This window comes from Lycorma delicatula, chromosome 4, assembly GCF_047948215.1.
Source record: "Lycorma delicatula isolate Av1 chromosome 4, ASM4794821v1, whole genome shotgun sequence".
Taxonomy (NCBI): domain Eukaryota; kingdom Metazoa; phylum Arthropoda; class Insecta; order Hemiptera; family Fulgoridae; genus Lycorma; species Lycorma delicatula.
The window spans coordinates 6,612,596-6,636,091 of NC_134458.1; the positions used below are offsets into that span (position 1 = coordinate 6,612,596).

Below are 23,496 nucleotides of genomic sequence, written 5' to 3' on the forward strand. Positions count from 1 at the left end.
TCCATCTTTGTTATTTCTACTACATTTCATTGCTTTCGTTTTGTTCTTGTTTATTTTCATGTGATAGTTTTGTGTAGGATTTCATCTATGCCATTCATTGTTTCTTCTAAATCCTTTTTACTATCGGCTAGAATCACTATATTATCAGCAAATCGTAGCATCTTTATCTTTTCACCTTGTACTGTTACTCCGAATCTAACTTGTTCTTTAACATCATTAACTGCTAGTTCCATGTAAAGATTAAAAAGTAACGGGGATAGGGAACATCCTTGTCAGACTCCCTTTCTTATTACAGCTTCTTTCTTATGTTCTTCAATTATTACTGTTGCTGTTTGGTTCCTGTACATGTTAGCAATTGTTCTTCTATTTCTGTATTTGAACCCTAATTTTTTTTAAATGTTGAACATTTTATTCCAGTCTACGTTATCGAATGTTCTAGGTCTATGAACGCCAAGTATGTTGGTTTGTTTTTCTTTAATCTTCCTTTTACTAATAATCTGAGGCCTAAAATTGCTTCCCTTGTCCCGATACTTTTCCTGAAACCAAATTGGTCTTCTCCTAACACATCTTCCACTCTCCTCTCAATTCTTCTGTATAGAATTCTAGTTAAGATTTTTGATGCATGACTAGTTAAACTAATTGTTCTGTATTCTTCACATTTATCTGTCCTTGCTTTCTTTGGTATCATGACTAATACTTTTTTTGAAGTCTGATGGAACTTCCCCTTTTTCATAAATATTACACACCAGTTTGTATAATCTATCAATCGCTTCCTCACCTGCACTGTGCAGTAATTCTACAGGTATTCCGTCTATTCCAGGAGCCTTTCTGCCATTTAAATCTTTTAATTCTCTCTTAAATTCAGATCTCAGTATTGTTTCTCCCATTTCATCCTCCTCAACTTCCTCTTCTTCCTCTATAACACCATTTTCTAATTCATTTCCTCCATATAACTCTTCAATATATTCCACCCATCTATCGACTTTACCTTTCGTATTATATATTGGTGTACCATCTTTGTTTAACACATTATTAGATTTTAATTTATGTACCCAAAAATTTTCTGCTCCGTCTATTTTACCAATGTTCATTTCTCTTTCCACTTCTGAACACTTTTCTTTAATCCACTCTTCTTTCGCTAGTTTGCACTTCCTGTTTATCGCATTTCTTAATTGCCGATAGTTCCTTTTACTTTCTTCATCAGTAGCATTCTTATATTTTCTATGTTCATCCATCAGCTGCAATATATCGTCTGAAATCCAAGGTTTTCTACCAGTTCTCTTTGTTCCGCCTAAGTTCGCTTCTGCTGATTTAAGAATTTCCTTTTTAACATTCTCCCATTCTTCTTCTACATTTTCTGTCTTATCTTTTTTACTCAGACCTCTTGCGATGTCCTCCTCAAAAATCTTCTTTACCTCCTCTTCCTCAAGCTTCTCTAAATTCCACCGATTCATCTGACACCTTTTCTTCAGGTTTTTAAACCCCAATCTACATTTCAGTATCACCAAATTATGGTCGCTATCAATGTCTGCTCCAAGGTAAGTATTGCAGTCAACGAGTTGATTTCTAAATCTTTGCTAAACCATGATATAATCTATCTGATACCTTGCAGTATCGCCTGGCTTTTTCCAAGCGTGTATTCTTCTATTATGATTTTTAAATTGGGTGTTGGCAATTACTAAATTATACTTCGTGCAAAACTCTATAAGTCTGTCCCCTCTTTCATTCCTTTTGCCCAGCCCATATTCACCCACTATATTTCCTTCCTTGCCTTTTCCAATGCTTGCATTCCAATCTCCAACTATTATTAAATTTTCATCTCCTTTTACGTGTTTAATTGTTTCATCAATCTCTTCGTATACACTACCTCATCATCATCATGGGCGTTTGTAGGCATATAGATGTTAACAATCGTTGTCAGTTTAGGTTTTGATTTTATCCTTATTACAATGATTCTATCGCTATGCGTTTTGAAATACTCTACTCTTTTCCCTATCTTCTTCTTCATTACGAATCCTACTCCTGCCTGCCCATTATTTGAAGCTGAGTTAATTATTCTAAAATCACCTGACCAAAAGTCACCTTCCTCTTCCCATCGAACCTTACTAATTCCTACTACATCCACATTAATCCTATCCTTTTCCGTTTTTAAATTTTCTAGCCTACCAACCTTTTTTAAACTTCTAACATTCCACGCTCCGACTTGTAGAATGTTACTTTTTAATTTTCTGGTGACCCCTTCCGTAGTAGTCCCCACCCGGAAATCCGAACGGGGGACTAGTTTACCTCCGGAATATTTTACCAAGGAAGGCAATATTTTACCAAGGAATTTTCATTGCTATATGAAAATGCAGAGAGGTACATTTTCTTGGAAAAAAGTAGCTGTAGTTTTCCATTGCTTTCAGCTGCGCAGTACTCAGAGGATTGAGTGATGTTGATATGGCCATTAAGTCGTCCTGACTCATGCCCCTAACAACATCTGAAAAGCTGCTGCCCTCTTTCAGGAAACATTCCTTAGACTGGCTCTCAACATATACCTCTCCGATATGGTTGCAGCTTCGGTCCAGTTACCCTGTATCACTGAGCACTCAAGCCCCCTCACCCACGGCAAGGTCTCATGATTCATAGAGGAGATTCATGAGAACATTGCGGCGTTCCAACTCCTAAACAACAGAACTCCAACACAAGGTAGGAAATGCTGCCTCTATGTCAATAAAAGTAGCTAAAATATACTTACAGTTGGTGCTTTCCACCTCAGCAAGCGCATTTAAGATACAATCCTCGATGCCAACCCCTTTCATAAAGCCATACTGTCCTCAATTTAGAAGTGAGTTCAGATCGATATTTTCCCAGAGCCTTCCATAACCAGCCTTTCAAGAAACTTGCTGATTACCGGCAAGGGGCTGATGGGTCCATAACTGCTGACCTTGGATCCTTTCCTGATTTTAAGTGCACTCTCACCAAAACCACCTTCCAACAAGTCGGATAGCAACCCCAGTTTAGGCACCCTGAGAACAGCCTGTCTAGCAGCTCTCTTATGACAGGCAGCAGAAGATAGAAAATATTCGGGTCAAGTTAGTCAATCCCCAGTGCCTTTCTTAGTGCCATTCGAGAAACCACTCGGCCTATGTCTACAGGTTCCACGCCGTATGACAGGGAATGGTGTCTCATCCGCCCTAGTGCCGACTTCTGCTTCACCCTACTGAGTATCCAGGAACGCCTGGTAAGTCGCCACAGAAGTTAAAGTGTGGTCACAACCACCAAATCCACGTCGAACACTGGACAGCACATGCAATGGCTTTGGCTGGTAACATGATTTCGAGCTGCCAGGGATTTCGCTGCAACTCATGAATGGAGTCTTGCAAAAACTTGATTTTGGCTTCCTTGATTGCATAAACATACTCATTACGGGTGCAGTAGTAGATCCGCAGACCCTCAGCATGCACGTCATCAATGATAATCTCCGTTAGGGGATGACATTGTATCTTCTTGCTTCTTGCGCGCAGCATGCTAAGGTCAGATGATCACCACTTTCTCCTGGGTTTCCGTCTGCGTTTAACAGATGGCTCCCTGGAAGCTGCGGTCATGACAGCTCCAGGCACTCTTTGATCAGCAGACTGGCCACTACCTAAGGGTCCGTCCATTGGCCGAGGCTGCCATAGGACCGTATCGCAGCCAATCTTGATGGCCCGGCCAAATTGTTCAGCTATCAATTCCACCTCTTCTCTGTTTTCCATGCACCATTCCATTTCTGTAAGGCAGCCGCACACTCGTGTCGCAGCCTTTCCTGATCCAGCCCCTTATAGCGACCCGAATCTGGAGCTTTTGGATAGCCACCATAAGCGATCTCATAGGTTATAAGCCTATGATCACTCGCACTGGCCTCGGGCCAAACAGTCCAACTACTTGTACACTTAAGCAGATTGCCCGTCACCAAGGTGACGTCAATGTAACTTTCCCCCAGTTCGGAAGAGAAAGTCGGCGGTTGTTCTGCCTCGTTAAGCAATTAGAGGTTCCTGGCTTTGATTTGAGGCTCAGTAGCCATTTGTGGCACAGTCTTATGCTTTAGGGCGACCAAATGGGGCAGTGGCAGGAGAAATGCCATGCAAATCAAATACCATTTTTTTTGAGGGAAAATGCTAAATAAAATTTTTTTCCTCATTCACTAAAAAACATAAAATTTTACTATATGAGGTTTGATAAAAAAAAAAAAATAAGCGCAATTTAATTTTTCTCATAAACTCTTCTTTATTCATTCATCAATATTGATTTTGTAATCTTCAAAGTACTCCCTTTCAGATAATACATTTGTGCCAGCGCTTTTTCCAATCTTCAAGCACCTCTGGAACACATTTTTTAGTGTGGTGTTTTGCTCCTTCAGCGATTCTGTCTTTGTCTCTTCAATGTTGGCAAAATGTTGTCCTTTCATGATCTTTTCAGCTTGGGGATTGGAAGAAGTTTTAAGGGCCCATTTTTTGTGAACATGGAGGCTGAGCTATCATAATGCTGTTGTTTTTGGCCAAATATTCATAAACAAGCAGTGAAGTGGGAGCAGGTGCATTACCATGGTGCAATTACCATTAAATTTTTCACCACAAATCTGGGCATTTTCTTCAGATTGCTTCCTGCAAACTGCATAGAATTTACAGGTAGTACTCCTTATTGACTGTACAACCTGGTGGCAAGAACTCATGATACACTAAGCCATTGAAATTGAAGAACACAGTGATCAGAACCTTCACATTCAATTGATCTGGACGAGCTTTTGGCCTTGGCTCTTCAGGAAGTTTCCTTTTGGATGATTGGGCCTTAGTATTGACGACATACCCAAACATTATTTTTCATCACCAGTTATGACTCATTTCAGCAGTTTTGAATTGTCATTTACTTCATTCACCAACTCCTGAGCAATGTTCATTCAGCACTGCTTTTGGTTTAAATTTGACAATTTTGGAACAAATTTTGCTACCACACATTTCATGATCAAAACTTCCTAATAAATTGTTAGTATGAACCAGATGATATCCCAATATCATCAGCAACCTGTCTAATAATAACTCGGTGATTGTCCATCATTTTCTTCACTTTTTCGACGTAGTCATCAGTTGTTGATGTGCTGGAACATCCTGGGCGCTCGTCATCTTCACAACCCTCTTGGAAATGTTTGCACTACTTGTAAACACTTGTTTTGTTCATATAAGACATTCAACATTTCTATTGAGGTGCTGCACTGTCTTTCATTCATAAAGCAAATTCAGTGTACATTTTTCCACATGTTAAAAATCGCTGACCATATGAAAACACATGTATTCTTTTCAATAGCCAACAATAAACTGAGCGATCAATATGGCTACCAATGTAAATATATGTTGGGGACAAGTGTATCAACACAACAAAAAAAAATTATAACAAATGGATTTATACATCCCAGGAAATAAAAAAATTCTGTGTATTTTTTTTATCAAACTTTGTATGCGACTTTTAAAAAATTTATTTCAGTTATACAATCTATTATTCTACTTTTTAGATGGTGATTGTTGTGATGGAATCGAAAGTGGTAGTAGCAGTCAGCACCAGTTACATCAACATCAACCATTAAGTCTTTCAATATCTGATCGTGGTGTCCTGCGACATTCACATACATATAACAGTGTACAGCGTTACTATGATCCTCATCAACCTCACAGGTATAATTTAAAAGTGTTTTTATTTATCCTTTTCAATTCTGATGATTATCCTTTATTATTTTTTAAAATTAATGTAAAGATTACTTATTTAGATTTCAGTACTGATTTTAAAGGATCGTGAATTTTTTAATATCACTATCTTCTTGATCAGGTTTGCATTTGTTACAATAAACAGTATAAATCACATAGATATCTGTTACATAAAGATTTATAAAAAGAGGTATTATCATATGTTATATTATTCTTCGTTACTTTCATTTACCTAGGCATGTTTTCTTTATTTAGGATGGCACAGGGAAATTTTATAGATCATGTTGGCAGGCCTGTGAGGCAGATGTGAGTTTATTTAAAACATTTTGTCATTTAGTAATCATGGAACAGTAGTGTAGTGGTAAATGTGGTTTTGTTGTTAAATCTTTTTTACAAAAATGATGGTTTAGTGGTTGCACAAAGGGAATTTTTGTGTTATTACTATTTAAGGATGTCAAGAACTTGTCACATTTTGCAATTAAACTGTTTTTTCATATTTTTGAAGAAATTGGTTTGACCTTGAAAAAGATACCACCAGATGGTGTATGAACTTCTCGTCACCAGAGAATATTGAGGCGGTTCATTAAGCTATTGTCAGAAGCCTTTGTTATTCAGTCCATCTACATGCCTTACTTTTACAGTTAATCCATAGAAGTGTACAAAAAATACTGCATAAGTTGGGCCTCTACATCTATACAGTTAAAGAATTTAAACCCAGAGACCACTTCTTGCATCAGTAATTCTGTGAATAAACATTGGTGAAGGTAAACTAGGGTGCTGATTTCATCAACAATGTATGGATGTTCATTGAAGTCTATTTCCACCTCAAACAGTTTGTAAACAAATAGAATTTCTGTTGGGGATAGGAAAATAAATTTTTATTAGTACACTGCCGTCCATTACAGAACACCAAAGTTACTTTCAGTATGGTGTGTTGTCATCACATGGTGTCATTGGTCCTTACTTTTTTAACAATTAAGAGAGTATTGCAATTGCTGTAATGTTTGATTGGTTTGTTAGCATGGTACAAATTTTTTAGCGTTCAAATTGGAAACTTTTTCGCTAGTTGAAATTGAAATCATTTGGTTTTGAGTTATATCACATGCAGTCAGTGACAGATTGTTAAGATATCGAACAATTTTAAGATATGGTGAAAACACATGGCCTCCAAGGTCTGCAAACCTCACAATTTCTGATTATATTTCTGTTGGGTCAATTTCAAGTGCCTACACATTTGTCCTACAACCATTGCTGAATTTAAAATTGAAGAGGAAATTGCCAATATCTCTGTTGAGGTATTATGTCATGCTACGCAGAATTTGTAATTCAAACTGGCAGAATGTGTAAGTGGGGAAGTGGCCTACACTACACCTTAACTTTTGGTCTTTAGAATGTAGTAAATAAATTCATTAATGGCATAACATGTACAATACTTTTCATTTAAAAATGTATTTTAAAAATATTCCTTTTTTCGTTAAAATTATTTGCAAATTTCCTGTTTTCCTGCTTTATAATTTTATCAATAATAATTTATTTTCAGGTGGTACAGTTTTCATCAGAATATTTTGTATCTGATACCAGCACAGTAGGTAAATATATGTGCTGTTTATTAGGAATGGTACCTAAGTTCACTAGGTAGGTGTGACACAGTGTAATCGCCATTTTTGTGCATACAAACCAGACTGTGATATGAAGGTTGTACTTTGTTGTAAATTTGATGTTTGATATTTTCAAGGTGGCAGAATTTCTGGTGTGTCCTTTAGGCTACTAAGTACACTGATATTTTAATGACGTATTATTTTGAATAGCGTGATGATTTTTTGGCTTAAATATTCATCAATGTCACATTCTTTGCTAATTGTAGCCGTACTCATAAAATGTCATTTGCATATTCTTTACAATAACTAAAATGTTTTAGTATTCAAAACTACATAGATTAAATACTATGTATTGTTTATTACGTATTTAAAAAATTCAAAATTTAGAATCGTACATCTCTGAAAGGGGATGGAAAAACAACATTTTGGTGGCAGTATCTCTGAAACAGTTGTTTAACCGAGGGGAAAATCATAGTATTATTCCTTCTCACCTGCTAGAAAAGATTTTACTGTAATTTCAACAATTTTTTATAAAATGACTTAATCACCTAGAATTAATTAAAAGATAAACTTCAGCTGTTTAAAATGTGCAGGCATTAAATTTTTTAGATCAGAAAATGCCTTATAGGTTAAAAAAAATAATAAATGATTGAAAAAATGTAGTTCATAAAAAAAATTAGTGTTTTCAAATTTGAATATGCTATATATGGGAAATACGAGAAAATAAAAATTTTGTACATATTGATTTTACCGTGTTTAAGGTGGATATATGAAAAGAATTTGAAATGGCTATGCATCCACCTTTTGCTGAAATTCTATGGAATGACCAGAGAGTTATCTTCCTGCAGGAGTAGAATTGTGATAACACATATTCCCTTGTTAGTTTTTTAAACAAGACTAATCATTTTTTTAATTGTGAATTAAAAAATTTAGTGAATTTTTATATTCTATTTTTTTGCAAAGCAGAATAAAAAAAAGTTTGTTGAAATCATAGCATCTTATAGTTTAAAACTGTGACAATAAATCAAGCATTTTGTTATATGAGGTCTATCCAAAACGTATATATGACAATGTATTTTTTCTACCTAAAAGTATATGAATGCGAATGTAAAACTTGGTCAAGTAGGTATAAGATGCTGGAGCCAGCATCTTATTAAGTGTGGAGTCACACAACTGAGAGTCTTTGACTTTGATTAGAATTCACTATAGGTAAGGTATTTTTTTTCACGACCTCTAGTGTAATTTTTGCAGACATACCATTAAAATTTCTTCAACTCTTTATATCAATGTTTGAAAAACATTTGGTAAGATGAGTCAGCCATTAAAGCATTTTGTGTATGTAGCACTTGGATACACACATGCTTTTTGTGCTCATCCAGCAATTTTATTGTATCAGGTTATCCACAATATCTTCTGTCATCACTTTTTTATACATTCCTTGTTTATGATATGTAAAAGGGATGTTTGCCTTTATATTTTGTAATTGTTTATATTTTTGCATAAAATTCTCAAAACCCTATTTTCTTTTTAACTTTTATTTAATCTGTAATCCTTCACTTTCTTTTCCTTTCCTTCTTCTAATGTGGCAGCCAGAAATAAATAAAGTTCTGATTTTCTTTCATTCAAAATATTATTAATTTTTATATCAGACCTTAATCCATCTCATCCTTGTTTTTAATTATTTAGTATCCTTCTTGCTCTTTTAAAAATGTTTGACATTTGAGTGAACTCACAAGAAATTTGTGGTTCTTGTGCTTACTGATAACTTTCTTTTGCATAAACCCCAGTTGTAGATCCAGTCAGAGGATTGTTTTATCTGAGATTTCATAAGATTATGATTAAGGGATGTGGACTGTATGATACATTTCTTTAGAAGATGTGGCTGTAGTTGTCTTTAGCTTTGAGTTGTGCAGTACTCAAAGCCTAGTAATCTTAACATAATAATACAAGATTTGCAACCACAATTGAATACCTACTTATCCAAGGCTTCCACCTCCTACATTAGAAAGATTCTTATGATTCTTACGATGTGATTATTTTATTATGCATGAAAAAGAGAATTAATAAGTAGAAAAAGTGATTTTTTATTGAACTTATTTTATTTTTTGAGTTTTAGAAATAATCTGAACTTTCTTTTCAACTGCAGTTCTCCAGATCTGTGATTTCAGACAATTTATTTAAAAGGCAAAAATGACTTAAAATTAATATTCTATTAACAGTCTAACTGAGGTATTCTATTATTAAATAAATTTTAATTTATTTTTAGACAAACTATAAGGAGTCATGCGAATGCATATACATGGCAGTATCATCCCAGTACATCACCGGATGTTCGTTCTGGAAGCTCTGTTAACCATATTGACAGAGAGCAAGGTTTGTGATAACTTACTGAAATATTTTTTTAAGTGGACATATTTTATTTATTTTGTTATTCACATGTTACATTATAGGCATATGTGCAATTACAAAGTTTTAGCAATAATTTTAATACAAAATAAAAATTTCAGTATTAGTAGCTAATATAAAGAAAAAAAATGTAATCCAATTTATAATAGAAATAGGTTTTGCTAATATATTAGAATGATTTATTTATATTAGATTATTTATTTTCATCATTCCACCAATCAATCAAAAGGAAAAAGCAATTTTTGATGGCATTTTGGAAGGTGGTTGTTTTGTTGCTGTTAAGTGACTTTGTGCTCCTTGATGATACTTTTAGTTTAATTTTTATTATTATTTTTTTTGGTTACATGCAGATAGTGTATGGGAATGTTTTTGTTTTTGACTAATCTTGATCTTACAATTAAGTAGACATTATTAACAACTTTACTTAATGTTTTGTGTTTTTAATTTATCATTCTTTTTCTTTAAAATTTTATTCTGATTGTTATTGAACTGTTGGTTATTGCTAAATAACTTGAATATTGATCATTTAAGAGCAGTTTTTGCCCATTAAAATTCTCATCTCCTGGTAGCTGACCAGTTAGTGGCAGTCATATTAAGATGGTAAACAGTGCATGGTTGTAACTAGTTTGATTATCAGCATTGATTTTTAAAAAATTCTTTTTATTTCTTTTTTACTCATATTTATTTCTTTTACCTTGTTTCTTTTTTATTTTACTTTCTTATTCAGTTGCTGTTGATTGGTGCAGTCTAATTTTTTGATCTGTGGCAGGGCAATTGTGGTCCCTTCTAGAGTGTGGTTTAGGCCAGTACAGTCTGGGTTCCAAGCTACAGATACTTATTTTATTAAGACATTAGGAGTTCATTTCACTACATACCTTTTATTTTTTTTCAAGTTAATTTTTTTTTTTTGTAAATCACTTATTTAACATTTTCTAATATTTTTAATGAGTTCCTAACAATATTGATAATTAATTCTATTATATTACTTTCTTGTAGTTGGCCCGTAGTTATTTTTATTTTTAAAGGTTTTCAATATGTCATTTAGCAAAGTTATCTGTTTTATTTTCGTGGTAATTTTTTGGCAGATAGACATTCCTTAAGTATAAAATGTGCTGGAAGAGATTTCAAGTGATGTATCTTAAAGCGATAAAGACTGTATTTGATAACGAGATTGATATAAATGAAGAGAATAATTTTTATGAATGTTGTAATTGTTTGAGTACAAGGGTTATAAATGATGTCAGTACTTCTGTTAATTGTATAAGACGATAACGAAATTGATGGTGCATTTCTCGTTGATAATGTTAAGGAGAACAACGACCATGATATTGCTCATAAAAAGAAAAATAAAGTTTTTGTTAACAGTCTCATTGACGTGCAAGTATTACAAAATATACCAGATGTGAAGTTTGACAGTCTTACAAAAACTCTTGAATGAGATCTCTGCCTTGAGGGATGAGTTTTTAGTGGTTAAGGAGAAAAATGCTAGCTACAATTAAATGCAGTATGGTGAGGTTTATGACCTAGGCTTTTGGTCCATTGTCTAGTAGTGCTGCTGACCAGGTAGAAAATTCTTCAAAACCTTAGGAAGATAAATGACACTGAAAAATAAAGCCACGTGCGGAGAAGTCTCATTGCCCTCTGTTCAACATGGTTTGTGCAGAAGTGTTACCATCTGTTAATTTGTCTAATATAGTAGATAAATCCTTGCATGTAGAAACAGACTGCTGATTTTATACTGGAAATTGAGGGAAGTTATTAAGAGAATAACTTTTCTTAATTTTATTAATTCTCACCCTATAGAATTAATAAAAGTAAGTTTATATCAGATTCACCTAAAATACTTCTTGAATTTGGCAAGAGTAGTTCTAATTCAGAATTAGGCACTGCAAGGAAGAAAACTCTTTTTGTGTTTTAAGTTTCTAACTGGCTGATTTGATTAACAGAGTTTTTGATGTGAACCAATCAAAGATTGAGAATCCACGTATAATTCTTTTTATTTTCTGATAAATAGTGTTGACTCTCATGGAATAAATTTTGCTATTGTTTGGCTCAGTGGGGTTCTTATATCTCCATTTTATGGATTGCCTAAAGGTTGATATGGTCATTTTATGGAGCTAGATAATGCTTACCCATTGGAGGTTGGGTTGGCATCTAAAGAATAATAAGTATTTATTACTAATATATGTGTTGTCTTTCAACCAAAATGGAGAACTATTAACAAGCGGTCCAACAGTTTTTATGATGTTATTACCTTTACTGAGATCTGGATTTGTGATGACCACTTGAAGGGTGAGAGTTTTCCATATGAGTATATGTGGTCTTTAGATCTGATAGGAGTTATATGGTTGGTGTTATCTTTGCTTCACAATTCATTCAATATGCAGAAATGATCTTGAGTTGACAAATGAGTGTGTTTGGGTTGAAAAGAGATGGAATCTGCTCCTCAATGGTAATCATTATTTTTCATCACAATTTTTACAACTTTTTTTGGGTACTTATTTGGGGGACCTCCAAAATTGAGTTGATTCTGCTAGATACAGTGATTCAGAATAGAATTGCTGCTAATTACAGTGATATTCTTGATATAAATTTTTATGTTGGGATTTAAGCGGGAATATTAGAGATATTTCTAGAACTACATTTTATACGAGAAAAATTGCATATTTAATATTTTAATTTTTAGATTTTTTGAATTTTGAGCAGATAAGTTAAGACAGTAAAGTTTGAACTTTGTTATTACGAATCTGACAGAGGATATTCTTTATAAGCTGTGTATAGATTAATTAAATTAAGGTAAATAATTTCCCATTTGCATTAACTGTTTATGACTTGACCTTCATTATGTGTAAGCATAAAAGTTCTTTCTTCTGTCTAGCTGGTGATTTCCTTGGACTTTTTACTCAGTTTAAGGATGAAAATTTTAATCCTTGTAACTTTCAGAATCTTGACAAGGTAGTCAGTCGATAACGTAACTGATGTGTTAAGTAAATCTATGTTGGACAACTCCCTCTGAAAAGACCTCTTTAAAAGAAATAACTGAAGTAGTTTCCAGCTGATTTAATTAAGGATCTTCAACATGAACATGAGTTCATGTTGAATATAAATATGGCTTATAGATTTATTATGAAACTTTTAGTAGATTATGGAGAAGGGTCAAGTATTACGTATCAAGAGATAAAAAACATTATACTGTGCAGGTTGAGAATGATATTACAGTTTGGCCTTCCAAATTTGGTAACTATGAATATCGTAGCAACAGTGATAGTTGATGATGAACATATAGTGAATCCTGTTGAAATCTACCACAAATTTGGAGTATATTTTCAGTCTGTTTATCAAATACCACCGGGTGGTTTGAATTGACATTGTGCTCTTGATTATACTGAGCTAAAAGTACCTATTATTAACAGAAGCTGTCAAATTGGCAATTAAAAATGTTAATGTTAAAGCAGTGGTGGGAGTTGATGTATGACCATTGATAATTAAAGGATTCTAATCTATTATCGTTACTTGGCTGCTGTATTTAATGCAAGTCTAAGCTTTGACATTTTTCCTTTGAGTTTGAATAAAGCTAGAAATGTCCCCGATTTCAAAGAAAGTTAATGAAACGAATTTTAAAAAAAACATTTGATTGATTTCTGCCCTCAGAGTACTTCCCATCGTTTGTAAAACCTTTCTTTTGTATAGAACCTGCCACAGCTGAAGAGCAACATGTTTTTATGGCCAGTTGATCTACGACAACTAATCTGTCCTCTGTTAAAAGTAAAAGTGTAGGTCCAATTGGAAAAGCAGGGTTTAGTTGATGTTGCCTTTCTAAATTTTCAAAAGGCTTTCGATAAGGTACCGCATCATATCTTGCTTAAAAAAAATTGAAAGTATTTGATTTCGAAGTTTGTGCACTGGACAGAATTTTACCTTGCTGATCAAAGTTTCTGTGTGAACTTCAGAGGTGCAACCTAAACAGAATTTAAATTAACTTCTGGTGTTCTGCAGATTCAGACATTGAATCGCTGCTTTTTCTTATTTTTATAAATGTTGTCAGTTATTAATGTTTGCTGTTGTAAAGATCTTCAACACATATTTGGTCAAGAAAATCATTTGATTCTACAGAAAGCTGTAAACGAGGGTTGATTTGGTCTGTTAAAAATGGGCTTTCTCTAAATTTGGATAAAATGAGGGTTATGATGATGACCAGGAAAGCTAACTGGTCAGGTTTATAGTATGTCTTTTCCAATATTCCAGTTGAAAGAGTTATGTGGTTAAAGACCTGGGAATGCTTTTAGACCACAAGTTCAAGTTTGTGCAGCACATTGAAACAATGTTGATAGTAGCTAGAAGAAATTTGGTGTGGTGATATGGCTTTGTCAAAATTTTCAAAATACATGTACATGTGTTTTGTTATATTAAGTATTAGTACCTCTGTCAGTCGAATACTGTATGACTATTTGGAATCATGAAAGATTTTTACATTCAGTATGGTGGAAGCTGTCTACAAAAGTTTTTCTGGTGTTTACAGCAATTCTTATGATAAACTGTGCAGAGCTAGGCATTCAGTCGCTTGTGAATCAATGAACTTTCATGGATTTTAAATTCATTAGGAATTACCTGCATGGAGGTTTACTGTCTGATTGGGAGATTGAATTAAAGATTCTGATGAGGAATATAAAAGTTTTCTGACTATTTTATGTAAGAAGACTATCTGAATATTCTGTCACAAGGTATCTGAGTTTAGCGTACAAATATGCTGATACAAATTTGAATCAAATCAACAGACAAAAGACAAGTCAGCAGAGTAATTCATCAAGTAATTGGCAATAAAAGGGACTGAATTGTTCATCTGATCCACATAGTTTGGTTACTTAAACAATTTATTGCATTCGATTTTATTGTCCTTTTTTTGCTTTTAATTACCTAATTATTATTGTATTGCTATGGTTTTATAAACTTTGTAGGATTTTACCTTATGGGAATTTGCAGTTATTCTGCAGGATGGTTTTTGATTTTTATTATTCACGTTTATATGTATATATTTATGGAATATGAATATAATTCCTATTCAAGTGGCAGACTTCAAAAATCATCTATCAAATCTTATCAGAAACATTTGGTGCATAGAATTGAGAAGATTATATGCAATCAAAATTGCTCTATGAAAATGGAAGAGTGAATGTTAAACTAACTTGCTGGGAACAAGTTGTGTTGCCGTGACTCAGAGTCAGTCACACACAAATCACAAATTCATATATGCTTACCTGTGAAGAAAGGCCAAAATGTAGTAAATGTGATGAAACGGCTCACTATTAAGCATCTACTTGAAGAGTGTACAATGTATGATGACCTTAGAAAGCAGTATGGATTAATTATCGTGATATTGCTGCTGATTTGAAAAATGGTAAAGAAGAAACAGTAGTTTCTTACTTCATGCCAGGAGATACTAACTAGTTTACAGTAAGCCTTTGGTGAAACAAGGAAATGTCTTACTTTTGACAATCCCTTGTGTAATTGGCCTTTACACCTTATAATACAGTTTCTCTTTTTGGAATCTTATAATAATGTATGTATTTTATTTAATTATTGATCAGTAATATTCTGGTTTTACTATGGATAAAAATGCTCTGATTTCTAGGGGAGCAGAATATGTTTGAACATGCAAATGTGGTTTGGGGGAAATTTGGACTTTCCAGGGAAATTTTTACCACTCATGAAAAATAGAAATCATGACGTAAATATCAACTGATGTATTCACATCATTTTTACAATTATTAACTAGAATAATTGATCATTAACAAGTTACATTCATCCTATTGAGCATCAGGCATAATGCGAACAAAGGTATCAACATCATTCCTGGTGAGCAATGACTCATAGACTCAAAACACGACAGGCAAGGGATGCATTACTGGTAAGACGCATTCTGGTTACCAGTGGTTGTGTCCGTAAGTGTGTCTCATCTCCTCTCTACTGCAATATTCATTTAGTTGATTTTGGGTAGGCAATAGTGTTTCTTTATTTTTATTAGTTGGCCGGCTGCAAACATATTGTTTTCTTTTAATAGTAAAGTACTTAAGTGACTTCTAATAGTGTTAAGTGATATGATACAGTATAATGAGTATAAATCATCGTAATTGTACATTAACTATGTCGACATTTAAAAGTAAGCAAGACGTAAACTGTGCGTTTTCATTTCATTTTGTTTTCAAAAGTATTCATTTCATGGAATGGTCCTCCCATTCATCATGCATTACACCTTTTAAAGAGATCTCTGGACAGGCACTTTAATGGTGGAAACTACCATTTAACAAGATTTTCCTCAACCAATCATATAAAAATATTCAAAACATCAAAAGTCATTGACAGTCTCCACAAAGATAAAGGAAGACTGCCTTTTCTTAATGACTTGAACTGATAATCACCACTGCACTCATTACAGGTAATTGACTTTATGAAGTATTATTAATTTTATCATAATATTAAAGCAATTTTTCATTACTGTACCTTTAACAAAATAGTTAAACAATCCTACAGATATCGAATTGGCAGATTTCTTATTAGCCCTATAATATTTATGTATGTTCCAAAAATAAAACAGGATAAATTTCAGCACCTGAGAGGTAAATGATGTAACTCCATCGGATCTCCATTGGATTTACAACTGTTTACCTCTCAGGTGCTGATTTATATTCTAATAATTAGCTTAATAAGTAGTAATCTTTTTTAACATGTCTCTTAGATTATGCTTAACACATTTATTTTATTTCATTGCTCTTTTCAGTGCTCATCTTCCCCTGAAGTCATCACAATACAGCTAATATTATTCTATTATGTTTGTTGAGTTGTGATTATTAATGTATTTCTTGTTCATAAGATAATTTTTTGAATAAATTAAGTATCTGCAACCCACGTATTTGTATTACTTCTCATTTTATAATCCATCACATACAATAAATTGGTCGGTAAAATGTAATAAACCATCGCCTTAGTTTGGGGAAATTTCTGAGCGAAAAAATTGTGTTTGGGGGAAATTTCAGGAATCTAAACATTTTCTGCTCCCCTGCTGATTTCTTGTGGGCTTGTGAAAGGATAGGTTCTAGATGGCCCAGGATGCTTCCCTGAGCTATCAAGTAAATGAAGTTGTCCTGTACTGTGATGTTGTGATTCCTTCATGGATAGATCATTCTTTCTTACCCTACACTGTTTAGTTTTCAATTTTAAGAAATTTTACACTGCTTTTTAAGCTGATAGTATTTTCTCAAAACAGTACCTTGTGTCTGCATATGTGTTTGTTTTCTTCAGAAATTGATGATGCAATTTTTTAAAGATTGATTTTTATTATGAATAAAATAATTCTTTTTATCGGTATGCATGAATAAATTATATATAATACTAAATGTACTGTGCTTCTGCTACAGGCTACTATCCTGCTAATGATGGACTATGGTACCACACTGCACCGAACCCGTCAAGGAGTCAGCATATTAATGCAGGTCATGGTCATAGTATTAATGAAGATGAACGCTCCATTTGCAATTATAGATACAGGGATAGGTAAGATTGTAGCTAAAGTCTTTTGCTTTTACATTTCAACATTAACAATATAAGAATTTAAATCTATTTGTTACTTTTTAAATAAATCAATTTTTTATTCATATTGCTATATGTTTCATAGATTGCATTAGGAACAGGTAGGTGTGCTACTCCATGGGTAAAGGATAGGTTTATGTGAAAATTTGCTAAAATTTTTATGTGAAATTTATTGGAATATGTGTGGCACACTTGCACACACATGCACGTGCGTGCATGTGTACGTTTCATAAATAGAAATGGATAATAAAGCAAACTAAACAAATGTAAAACATGATTTTGGCAAATTTTATTTAAATTACCCAATATACCATTAAATAAAAATTATTAAACTTTAAAACTGGGATTAAATCATAATTATCCTAGTAGTTATAAGAAATATGTAAAAACTACCATAACAGATATACACAGTATGTCTGAAAAGTTCCCAAACTAAATTAAATAAAAATACAGATTTAAAGATAAACTAATTTACTCACATCAGCCCTCTACATAGAACCCTTCTCTAGTTATACACTCATTGCAGCGACGGTAAAGCCCGTCAAATGCTCTGAAGAAATCACTTTGTGGGATCGCCTTCAATTGCTCAGTGCAAGCCTGTTAGATGGCTGGAATGTTGTTGAAAAGCGGCCTTTCATCTTCAACTTGAGTTTCGGGAACAGAAAATAGTCTGCTAGAGCCAAATCGGGTGAATAAGGCAGTTGGGATAAGACAGTGATTTGATTTACTGCATAATAATGTGTTAAAACTGTTGAGATGTGTGCTCTGAGGCATTGTTGTGCAAGAGAGTCCCACTGCCTGGATTCTGCTACTCGGACCAGATTCGATGAATGCAACGCATTACGTGTTTCATTACTTCCAAATAGAATTTCGAATTCACTGTTTGACCAGTTGGGACAAATTCATGATGAATCAGGCCCTTTGAGTTGAAGTATGCAATCAACATCAATTTCACTCTTGATTTTTGCTGCCTGACTTTCACCGGTCTTTGTGCTCCAGGACTCAACCAAGCAGCGGATTGATGCTTCATTTGCGGATGATACATGAAGCACCAGACTTCAGGTTATAACTATTTGTAAAAAATTTGGGTTGCTATTGGCAGTTTTAGCGAAGTCTTGAGTACAAGAAAGACGCACCAGTTTTTGTTCTTCGGTAAAGAAGTGTGGAATGAAACAAGAGCATACCTTTTGGTGCTTCATTTTTCTGTTAGAATTGTACGTACCGTGTTTTTACCAATGTTTAGCTCTTCTGTTATGGCTCGAATGGTAAGGTGAGGTTGTTTGAGCAGGATTGCACACACTTTTGCAACGTTTTCATCGTGAACAGCTGTTGAAGGCTTCCGCTTTGTTTGTTGTCTTTCAATGACTTCTCTACCATGTTAAAATCGCTTCTACCATATATATGTTGTAGTACGAGATGTAGCTTCATCACTGAATGCTTGCTGTATCGTAAATAAGTTTCAATGAAAGATTTTTGAAGTTGAACAAAAAATTTTATTGCACTTCTCTGTTCCATGTTGCATCCACAAATGAAACTAAGTCAGGCATATGATCTGAATGTTGAGAACACTAAGGGAACTAGGACTAAATTTTGTTGTTGAAAAAAACATTTTTGGTGGTATTTATTATTCTATTACCTTGATTGTTATAAGACATTTACAAAATTGGCTCTATAAAATGTAGAACTAGGTGTGGGGTTCGTGCTTTTGCGAATTCAGTTAGCTAGTTCAGAGAGAAACCATGTAGGGCATTCAAGATGTCCTGATGAGGCCTGCAGTGAAGCTGAGATGTCTGGATGAGGCAAAAGCTGAGTTTAAAAATCACTGATGCAAATGTCTACCAAGGCATTTACATCGAGGCCTGGCTTATTACTATGAGATGTAAAAAGTTAGAGGGCCAAAGATGACTCCTGTTAAGGCTCATCAGGGCTAGAAACGGGGGATTGGTGTGGCAACCAGAAGCGTCACAAGGCGGGTGTCTTCCCCTACGGGGTTGGGATCTTCCATATCGGGAGCTCCATAAGGTCACTTGAACACAATGTACGTGGCCGAATATAACTCGAGTCTGGAGTGATGCAACATGATGAAATTTTGTACATACACTCGTCAGACATCGTACTACATAGTTCCTTGGTTGTCCGAGAAATGGCGCTAGTTGTATTGACTACAGAAATTTAGTTGGGGAACTTTTCAGAACTACTGTGTACTCGTGGATAAAAAATTTATATAATATTCTTCCAAATGAAAAAAAAATCTAATTCATAATAATGTAGCAAACAAAATAAAAAAATATTAATGGTATAAGAAATAAAAATAATGATAATAAGCTTAATAAAAAATTCAATAATTTAAAACAAACTTGTAGGAAAAACTATGTTATTGTAATGGCAGATAAATTAAATGTTCCAGTCATCATAAAAAATGAGTACAATAATAAAATAGAAATATTCTAAACAATTTTATAACAAAGTTAGATATGACTTTTCAAATAAATTCAGTGCCGAACTTAAGATGACACTATATAAGTGTAAAGAATTAATTCAGGAAAAGAAAAAATATATAAATAACAATCCATCTTCTCCAGCATTTTCAGGATAATTTTACAATAAGACCTTTAGTCAATTACATAAATGCATGTTTTTATAACATTTCTAACCATATTTTTATAAAAAAGCTTAAAACTAAAAAACACATGTAAGATAAGAAATGCATCCAAGCAATTGAAAAATAAAAACAAATAAATATGGACCACAATGACATTACAAATTCATATCATATCAAGGATGTTTAAACCAATAAAAAGCCTGCGGTGGTTTTGTTTTTGATAATTGATTCTTATGAATTTTTTAGTGCTGAATCTAAATATAATGTTTATTTTTTCCATTATGTCTGGATTTTTCACAAATTATGAATTTCAAAATATGTAAAAAGTTGAAAAATTGAAAAAAATGTGGTACAATAAAATATATGTAAAACCTTTTTTTTTATAATAAATTAATATAATACATTAACTTTTTGGCTTATACTATGCATTCATATATTGAAACAATTAAGTGGTGGACTGGGGGGGGGGGGGGGTCATTTACCTCTTAATTTCTAATGAGAATTGCCACAAAATTAACTTAATTTCTATTATAGTGATATTTATAATTAGTTTATTTATTTAATTAATTTTTATGTGGTATGTCATGCCTATGGAAAGCATTCCCCCTCTTCACCGACCCTTAATGATGAACTGTGTAAAATCCTTACAGTTATATTCCATATGTTGAAGTTTCTTTGGACAGCTTATATTCTGCTTCATGCTTTTCCTTCTATGTTCTCTATAGGGTTCATTTCTGTGTAACATCCAGCAATAGTCATCATTGTAGTAGTCCTTTTTCCTTGACATCTCTTTTCCACTTCTTTCATGTCCTGATCTGAACACTTCTTGTTCTCTCTTTCACCATCATCTAAGTCCTTCAACACACGTGTAGTAAACGTAGTGGGGTGTCTGAGTTTTGTCTGGATCTCCTATTTTCACTCTGAAATACATGATACACTTGTTGAATGAAACTTGTTATATTTCTTTTTTGCCTTTCCACCATTAACTCACCACAAATATAACAAAAAGAATCTGCAGAATTTTTGTAGCCTCTTGAAGGTATTTTGAAAATGGAAGTTTGCTTTATGGCCTGAAAATATATTTTGCACTGACAAAAACGTGTTTGAACCCAGAGGACAGAAAAAAACTTGATTTACACACGCTGATGGTTGAAACAGCACTGATAGTAGTTGCATGGTAAACGAGTGGCGCGGATAGCTGCCAATAAACATGTTACATCTTGTTAAGTGTAGTCACAACCTGTTGGGCAAGTTCTCCCACCATCTCATCATCTTCAACCCAAACCCACCTCCCCGCTCTCCTTTTCAGACCACTCAACTGTATAGCTCTTAAGATTGCATAGTATAAGCCAAAAAAGTGAATATATTATATTAATTTATTATAAAAAAAATGTTTTATATCTATTTTATAGTATCTCATTCTCTCAACTTTTGAAAAATTTTGAAATGTGCGAAAAATCCTGATATGATGGAAAAAATGAAAGTTATTTTCAGATTCAGCACTAAAAATACATAGGAATCAATTATCAAAAGTTAAAAAAAACATTCCACAAGCCAAATTTGGCAGGCTAGTATAATCCATTTAAAGAAATTATAAAAGTAATAGAAAAATTATTGCTTAAAAATAAAATAAATTAATCACTTATTAAATAAATAACTATTCTGTTATAACTAACAATAAATCAGAATTATTTTTCTTTTTACACGACTGCCCAAAAAGGAGTGCAATATTTTTAGGGTGTATGAATGTTTGTTTATTCCACTGTAGTAGCTCAATGGCCTAATTGATTTAGATGTATGACACCGTGTTGGAATCCTTATGTTACGGGGAGTGTCACAGGCTATATAAATATTTATATATTTATGTTTAATTGTAACTGCAAGACCAGAAATGTCATATATACGATTCTAAAAGGATAATTGATAGTATTCTCAGTATCGATTTATTTTTGTAGAAAATAGTTGTTTTAAAATCTGCTACGATATTGAATGAATGAATTACGGTAATAAAATTTATTAATTTATTTTGTAATTATTACCTCTGTTGTTATTTATTGTTTATAAACATTTAAGAAAAAAAATCATGATTTTTAGTTGGGCAGTATGTTTGATCATGTATACATGTTCTTTATTGCTAAATATTAACAAATAATCCCTTTTATTGAATAACTTGTATCTCACGTATGAGGTACAAGGTTTCTGAATCGTTCAAAATGAAGTGTTGAGATGCGAGTTGTTCAAAATGACTCGCTCATCTAATAGACGTTTTCAAATCTATCATTTGATTGATCAAATGATCAGTTTTATTCATATAAATAGTGTTTTTATATGACTGCCCAAAAAGGAGTATAATTGTTATTGCTTATATATGTATGTACGTTTGTTTCACTGTGGCAGCTCAACGGCTGAACTTATGTAGATATATGACGACGCATTGGAATCCTTACGTTAGCCGGGAATGTCATAGGCTATATAAATATATATATATGTGTGTGTGTGTGTGTGTATGTGTATAATATATGTTTAAATAGTTTTAAAAAATTTGAAAAAATATGTGTACAAAATTGTTCGCTCACATGCTCTTCAATTATCCTATATTAAAGAGCAATATTTTTCAGCAATGTTTTTTTTTGGCAGTCGTGCTTTATAATTTTTAATATTTATCTCTTGTAATAATTATTACCATATACAAGGTGAAAGTCTCACTGTAGGTTCACCGTTTTGTAGCATAATGGCTGAAGTATTAATTCAAATTACAGAAGGTGTAGTAATTAACAGCATAAAAACACACACATAAAATAAAGTTACGTATATGATTCATGGATGGTGTTTGGTAATCTACAACAAACAAATCTGTTATGAATACGATATAATTCTGATAAAATTAAATAGTTCCATAGAAAAATAATACATACACTAGAAATAGAAAACAATAACAATACATTTTTTAGACATATGTATAAAAAGAATGGAAATAAATTACAATTAGAAATCTATAGAAAACCAATACTATCCATAATAACTCATAAATAAGAAATCCATATATCCACATTGCCAAAAGTTTTCAGCTTATAGGATTAAGATTCGCAGAGTTTTTTAAAATATTTAGACAATAATGATGAATTCAATAAAATATATCGCTATTAATAATGGCTATAATGAAAAAATAATCAGGAACTTGATTTAAAAGCTCACATGTAAATATAAAAACTCAAATGAAAAAATCTTTACATTAAAATAATTAAAAAATAACTTGTACTACATACCCTAAAAAATTATAAAACCACATACAGCATAATCAAAAAACAACCTTCATCCTATAAAATAGCATCAAGAACAAATAATAAATTAAATACAATGATTAAGAATATTAAACTTGTTACAAATGTTATTTGTAAAAAAGCATGTTGATTAATAAAAAAACAAAGATGTCTTATAACAAATTTTTAATAAAGTGTGGTTCTGATAATTATGATAAATTTTATATAGGCATGACTAACAGGACATTTAAAAAGCAATTTCAAGAACATATAATAGCATATAAAAATGGAAAACAATTCTAATTATACAAATCACACACACAAAAATA

The 23,496-nt window shown here is 32.9% G+C and overlaps 1 protein-coding gene across 5 annotated transcripts in view; it reads left to right on the plus strand.

Annotated features, from left to right (window-relative positions):
- The window catches only part of sstn (stepping stone), a 134,306-nt gene that overhangs the window by 17,061 nt on the left and 93,749 nt on the right, over window positions 1-23,496 (plus strand). For all 5 annotated transcript variants that reach the window (XM_075362224.1, XM_075362223.1, XM_075362222.1 and 2 more), the window contains 3 exons: window positions 5,528-5,687; window positions 9,582-9,688; window positions 17,134-17,269. In XM_075362224.1, coding sequence (XP_075218339.1) covers window positions 5,528-5,687; window positions 9,582-9,688; window positions 17,134-17,269 — 403 coding nt within the window. The remainder of the gene's footprint in view (window positions 1-5,527; window positions 5,688-9,581; window positions 9,689-17,133; window positions 17,270-23,496) is intronic.